Source organism: Ranitomeya variabilis, chromosome 4 (genome assembly GCF_051348905.1).
Source record: "Ranitomeya variabilis isolate aRanVar5 chromosome 4, aRanVar5.hap1, whole genome shotgun sequence".
Lineage (NCBI taxonomy): Eukaryota > Metazoa > Chordata > Amphibia > Anura > Dendrobatidae > Ranitomeya > Ranitomeya variabilis.
Window position 1 is genome coordinate 671,777,825 of NC_135235.1, and position 6,888 is coordinate 671,784,712.

Consider the following 6,888-nt stretch of genomic DNA (forward strand, 5'->3'; position numbering starts at 1 on the left):
ATTCCAGCGATGTGTTACTTATTGGGCTGCTTGCTGTAATCGCGAAAATCTCTTGCTGAGAAAACAGCGATTTTATCCCTATCGGACTAGTAAATCTGCTGCCATGTAGTTCTCCATATTCATGAGCTCTGTTCCCAGTCTACCATTCCCTGTGCCCTCAGCTGAAACTGGGGCCAGGGTTGTAGCCGTAACGAGGGACTGCTGCTGCTATCTCATCACACCCCGACGCTCCGCTATGGAAATATCATGTCCACCTTGTGGTGTACTGTGTCTGTCATGTAGTTCACCCACCTGTGGGTCAGAATCCTTCACAGCATACAGGGTTCCAATCCGTCGCAGACACAAATGTCCAGTTTCATTTTCAACAAAATTTTACTAAACTTGTTCATCTTCATTACAGACATCGTCCAACAGTCCTCACATGTCACAGATAATCCACCTTCTAAGCTGTCCCTGGTCTTCCTTACTAACATATTATCTGGTACCGTGATCTCCATTCTCGCACTTTAATGGATTGCCGGTCTAGCTGGCCCTGGTGCTCCCCGTCCACTTTTCCCTTCCTTGGGCAAAATTACACAATTACGCTTCTAATCCTTAACGGATTAGACATCACGGGAGTTTGGCTGGTTTCACACTTGCGTTTTTGAACGCATGCGTTTTTTTAAAAAAACGCATGGTGCAAAAACGCATGTAAACGCATGTAAACGCTGCGTTTTTTTGACGCATGCGTTAAACGCGTGTGTCCAAAAAACGCAGCGTTTACACGCGTTTACATGCGTTTTTGCATGCGTTTGCGTTTTTTTAACATTTTTCCAAAAAAAAAAAAATATAAATAAAAAAAACCCCAGACACAACCAATGGGAATAGAGAGGGCGTATATGATTGTCTCTCAATATATTGACCCTAGGGGAACAGAAATTTTCAGAGCTTGCTACTGTTTCCGGTGTCACGATGGATCTTTCTATGGATAACTTTTATTTCAAACTGGAGTTCAGCTTCAAGATTTTCATTGCCTGTGTTTTTGCTTGGGAGCAAGACCGAAACCGCCAAAGATGGAGAAGGAGACAGCGTCGGCGTTTTTGGAGGCACCCCATCATTGAAGTGCGTGAGAGCCGTGGAGCATATCACACGCTCTATGCGGAGCTGAATGCCAACCCGGAGAAATTCCAGGATTATACCAGAATGTCTCAAGATTCTTTCCGGGATTTACTGGCTCGTGTTGAAGGATCCATAAGGCGACAGGACACACGGCTCCGTAGAGCGATTCCACCTGAGGAACGTCTGTTAGTGACATTACGGTACGTTCCTAAACTAAACCAATGACCGTCAACTTTGTTGTTATGACATGTTTTCTATGTTTTTTTTTTTTTATTATTTATTTTTTTTTAAAACACACCATTAGAACCGATTTTTAATTTTTTTTGTTTTTGTTTCTTTTTCTTCTAGATTTCTTGCCACAGGAGAGAGTTTATCTTCCCTGCACTTCCAATATCGCCTTGGAATCTCAACCCTCTCCGGAATTGTTGTGGACACCTGTCGTGCGTTATGGAATGCACTCCGTGAGGAGTTTATACCCGTACCCACCGTGGACATGTGGCGGGAAATTTCAACTACATTTTTGAACGTGTGTGATTTCCCAAACTGTTTAGGGGCGGTGGATGGAAAGCACATCCGCATTGTCAAACCGGCCAGAACCGGATCTGAGTTTTATAATTATAAAAAATATTTTTCGGTAGTGCTTATGGCAATAGCGGATGCGGAGTGTCGCTTCATCGCCGTGGATATTGGAGCTTTTGGCCGTGGCAATGATTCCCAAACCTTCAAGAGCTCGGATATGGGCCGTCGGTTGTATGGCAACAATTTTAATTTTCCCCCTCCACAGCCTCTCCCCAACACTCAAGGCCCACCGCTGCCATTTGTTATGGTTGGGGATGAGGCCTTCCAAATGTGTGAAAATAGAACAGTGGACGAGGTGGTCAAAGCCTGTGTGGTGCTACACAATTATATAATGGCTAAGGAGCGACCCCACATTGAACTTGATGAACCTGTTGCACACCCATTGCCTGATTTTCAGCATCACCCGATGCGGTCAACTGCAGCCGTTGGTCTTATGCGGGACCAATTTGCGGCCTATTTTGTGTCCGATATTGGACGTGTGTCATGGCAGGACAATGTTGTTTAAATGTCCTGTTGTATGTTTATGTTTACCAATTATTAAACACTGATAAACATTTTTCTAATTAATAAACTTTTTTGTGTTCACCATGTCTAATATCTTTTTCCTGTCTAAACAAAGGTTGACCAAAGATGGGCAGTAGATATGTATATCATATTTTGTAATCCAAAACCAGGAGTGGGTGATAGTTGTTGAGGTAATAAATTTTAAATTTTTCATCGTAATTTACCTATGTTGCACTCCCTATTTTGGTTTTCAAAGAATGATATAAACCACGGGCCCCATACTTATAATAATGGTACAAAATTTTTAATTATTTTTATTTATTAATTCTAATATTGTTGACGTCATTGCGTCAAGACTGTCACGGTCTCTATATCCATCAAGTCAAGTGTAAGCAATAATAAATTCATGATAAACATATACATGATCATGAATTCACAATTTCTTACACCTGGCCTGGTGAGCATAGATATGTAGAGTGTGAGAACACTTGTCCCATCTGTTTGACAACCATTGTCACATAATGAGCTATATAGAATATGGTGAATATACAAGGCAGTAATCAACTTAATCGGTCAGGTATATATTTTGACATATGACCGTTTCAGTTAATTTCTGAACTTGATTTCCACCATTTTCTCTTTGTACAGTGACACTACACTAGGTACAAAAATAAAAGAGTATGGAAATAAATACTATTTTTTTGGCCAACTCATATCTGTATACTAAAGAAACACATATAGATGTTGTCTTGTATTTTATACTACTGGAGATATGTGTAGGCCAAAAGAATAAGTGTGTGATGAAGTTTATTGGTGTGTATTGAGAGAGGTGATAGACACAATAAACCAAACATAATTTTTTCAAATAAACTTTTTTTTTATTGAGGAAAAAGAAAACAAATTTATTTTTTGGTACCGCGCCGGGTTGAACCACGCCGGCTTGGGGTTGAGTAACGTAACTGGGGGGTATTCAGAACTGAAGCCTGGCTCACCATGGAGGAGGCAGAGGTGGCAGGAGAATGGGCAACAAAACTTGAAGGGTCTGGAAGTTCGGGGATGGGGCTTAAAACATGAGGGGCTTGAGACACACTGGAATGTTGAGACACATCGGTAGGTGATGGGGGAGGAATAATCAAAGTTTTTTGTTTTTTATGCGTTTTGCCAGTTTTACGTTGGGTTTTCCGGGTTGGGGGAAGTCTTCTTGGGCTATGTTGTACAGTGTGGGCGGGAGACACGTCAGGACCCGGCTCCACACAGTCAGTCTCCATTGTGGAGCGCTCGGCAATGTCTGAGTCCAATGGGGGGAAAGATAAACTCACGCCTGGGTCCTGGTGCCTCGTTGGGGGTGGGGAAACAAAAACCCTTCCAGGATCCTGGTGCCTCGTTGGGGGGGGGGGGGAAACAAATCCCATAACAGTGTCCTGCTGCATTGCTGGTGGGGGGGAACATAAAGCCATGGATGTGTCCTGCTGCATCAGGGTGGGTCCTGCCTGGAAAGGTATGGCTTGGTCGTGCTGCATCATGGGGGGCCCGGTGCGATACGCCATGGATGGGTCCTGCTGCATCGGGGGGTGTCCTGCCAGGAAAGCAACGCCTCGGTCCTGCTGCATCGGGGTGGGTCCGGTCCGGTATGCAACGCCTCGGTCCTGCTGCATCGGGGTGGGTCCGGTCCGGTATGCAACGCCTCGGTCCTGCTGCATCGGGGTGGGTCCGGTCCGGTATGCCAGGCCTCGGTCCTGCTGCATCTGGGGTGGGCCGGTCCGATATTGCATGGATGGGTCCTGCTGCATCGGGAGGGTGCCGGCCCGATAAGCCATGCCAGGGTCCTGCGTCCTCGTGGTGTCAGCGGAGGAGGTCCAAGCCGGAGCAGCGGTCGTCACGGTGGTGGCGGTGGGATGTCCAACAGCACTCGTCATCGTGTTGGCGCTGTAGTGGAGTACACCTGTAGAGGGAATAGAGGTGGCCGTGCAGTGGTATGCAGCAGAGGTAGGAATAGTGTTTACTTGTGACAGTGACGGCACAGTTGGATAGGCCGCCACATTACGACTCTGACTCTGCTGCATAGCCTGCAGAAAAGCAACATTGCAGGCCTGCATCACACTCAGCTGGAGATCAGGGCTAAGGTGTTCCGACATGCCCTCTAGGATTTGATTGAAAAAATGCTGAGCTGGCTTATTGAGGTCGGCTTTCAATTGATCAACGCTTTTGGCGACATCCTGGATGCGGCAATTTAAGAGATTATGGTTCGCATCCATTCTGTCACCTAAAGCCTTGATAGCATCATGCAAAACCGAGCTCAAGTGTAAAAACTCGGGCATGAGGGACCTATCCGAAGCCCTCTGTCGCTGCCGGGATGAGCCCGCCAAAATGGGTGCAGCGAAAGAGGACTGCGAAAGGGGAAGACCTGATGGGCCAGCCCCCTGGTCTCCAGTGAGTGTGGAAGACCCACCTGGTGCTGCGCTGCTGGATGGCTGGGACGGGTCCGTGGCTTCCGGCTGAAGGACCGCTCCAGCACCTGTGGCGACAGTCGTGCAGTGTGTGCTGTGAAAAAACAAAACAGAAAATTAATACCAAACTACAACAAGACGGTACATCCTGTGGAATTAAAAGTGACAGATTATGTCAATGCAATACAACCGGAGGCATGTGAGAAATACTTACGTTCTCATGAGAAGGACCGGTCTCAGGAAGGCCAACACACGGTGGTATTTGTAGAGCCGGTGCCTTGCTCCGGAACCACTAGCTGCACTCTTCTCTGCACGTAGGTCACAGTTGAAGCGGTCCTTCATGGAACGCCAACGTGTCCTTACTTTTTCCACTGTGAAATAACAATAAAATATAATGGTCAGAATAAGAACTTTTGGCCGTGCTCTTGTGACTGTGTGTGATGACAGAAACTACGAAAAGTTTCTTTCATCACACACAGTCAAGAGAGCATGGCCAAGGTCTGTTGCTTCACACTACCGTGCAATACTTACCAAATGCATTACGGACCCGTGGCGTGGAATTCTCCCAGCCATCCCACAACGCTTGGGCCACCTCACTCCACAAACGACGGAGAACACTATTGACGGCGTGCTGTTTATCCCGGCTGTCCCACAACGGGACTCGCTCCTGGACCAGACTGATCAGCAGGTCATTATCAATCCGGTCGTCGTCCCGTTGTGAAACCTAAAATTAAAACAAAATCATTTAAGTTTGCTCAACCACATTTGTAAAAAATAAGACACGAAGATGAGAAAGGGCAGGAATATGAAAGACAACTTTCAGAAAAGGATGATATAAGAAATATGTATAGAAAAACAAGGGTACAGAAAGGAAGTTAAAAGAATATTACAATAAGGACAGTCTGCCTGGTATACATACCCGCTGCCGTCTTCCACCTGGACCTTGACTCCGCTGCTCAGTACCTCTCTGTCCCTCTGTTGAAGTGCTCTATAAAATTAAAAAAAAAAAATTGCCTCATGTGTCGATGTGACAGTCAATACTTACCAAGCTGACGTACAAAAAACATACCTCGCTCACGTGATCCACTTCTGATTGACGTGGCTGGAACTCCTCATCAGACGAGGAAACCGGAGAAGACATTCTGATGCGTGTTGAAAGAAAAAAAATAGAAGAAATTAGGAGATGTAGATCCAAAAAATTGAAAATGAATGCATTGGCTAGGATATACTCACATTGCTCTGTGTCTTGTCCAAGAATGCGTCCGGGCAGGGTGCTGTCTTCTTTGGAGTCTGATGAGAAGTGACCAGAAACTTCCCCCCACCTTCCCTTTATAACCTTGCTGCTATGGGAGAGTCTTATCAGTGTCTAGACATCTTTATCTACAGTTAATTCAGTGGTGCCAAAAAAAACGCATGCGTCAAAAAAACGCATGCAAACGCATGCAAACGCATGTCAAAAAAAACGCATGCGTCTCCATTGACTCCAATGCATTTTTTTGTCCAAAAAAAACGCATGTAAACGCATGCGTTTTTTTAGGAAAAAAAAACGCCCCTCAAAATACTACAAGTTGCATTTTATAAAATGAACGCATGCAGTTAAAAAACGCATGCGTTCACAAACGCATGCAAACGCGTACACCAAAAAACGCATGCGTTTTCAATGTTAAATATAGGGGGAAAAAACGCATGCGTTTTTTTGGTAAAAAACGCAGCGTTCAAAAACGCAAGTGTGAAAGCAGCCTTACCCAAAGGTTTAACCGTTGACTCCTCCAACTGTCTAGATCACACGAGTCCCAAAGGCGGACGCGTCACAATCTTCCAGCTGTCTCCTTCCACAGCTTCTCTCCTTCTGTTTCAAAAACCATCAGCTTCTAAAATCACTCTCTAAACTCCTCCCAAAAGCTAGCTTTCCATTGGTTCCACCATTTAACTGTTACTACTCTGGCTAAAACTAATTCTTATCTTAATCTGACATCTACATCTAACTCTATAGTGCCTCCCTTGACACTAACCTAAAACTACACTGTCATAACCCTTGTTAACGCTGACCTAACTCTAATACTGACTATCCCTATTCCTGTCCCTAACACACATATGAACACAGGTACAGCTGTTCACATCAGGACATTGTCAGCTATTATCATATTATGCAGTCTAACATACAAAAATGCACCCGGTTTCACCCGGCAGGTGTGCACAGGAATGCGCTCGCCAGTGCCGTAGGGATACTCGGTACCGGGCCGGTTCTTAAAGGGATGTG

The 6,888-nt window shown here is 45.4% G+C and overlaps 1 protein-coding gene across 1 annotated transcript; it reads right to left on the minus strand.

Moving 5' to 3' along the window:
* Window positions 1-2,783: 2,783 nt before the first annotated feature.
* LOC143768201 (uncharacterized) lies at window positions 2,784-5,971 on the minus strand. Its single transcript, XM_077256892.1, has 6 exons — window positions 5,698-5,971; window positions 5,548-5,616; window positions 5,160-5,352; window positions 4,843-4,999; window positions 4,226-4,722; window positions 2,784-2,794 (listed from the first exon to the last, which is right to left on the minus strand). Exons 1-6 carry the CDS (start codon window positions 5,767-5,769, stop codon window positions 2,784-2,786), a joined length of 999 nt encoding a protein of 332 aa, XP_077113007.1. The 5' UTR covers window positions 5,770-5,971.
* Between the last annotated feature and the right edge of the window lie 917 nt (window positions 5,972-6,888).

What these genes read in the sequence shown, in the direction of transcription:
- LOC143768201 (XM_077256892.1), bottom strand. Translation starts at nt 5,769, where the DNA reads ATGTCTTCTCCGGTTTCCTCGTCTGATGAGGAGTTCCAGCCACGTCAA. An exon ending in CAGGTGGAAGACGGCAGCGG is followed by an intron (nt 5,353 to 5,547) that starts GTATGTATACCA and finishes TTTTAATTTTAG; the next exon opens with GTTTCACAACGGGACGACGA. An exon ending in ACGGGTCCGTAATGCATTTG is followed by an intron (nt 5,000 to 5,159) that starts GTAAGTATTGCA and finishes GTTATTTCACAG; the next exon opens with TGGAAAAAGTAAGGACACGT.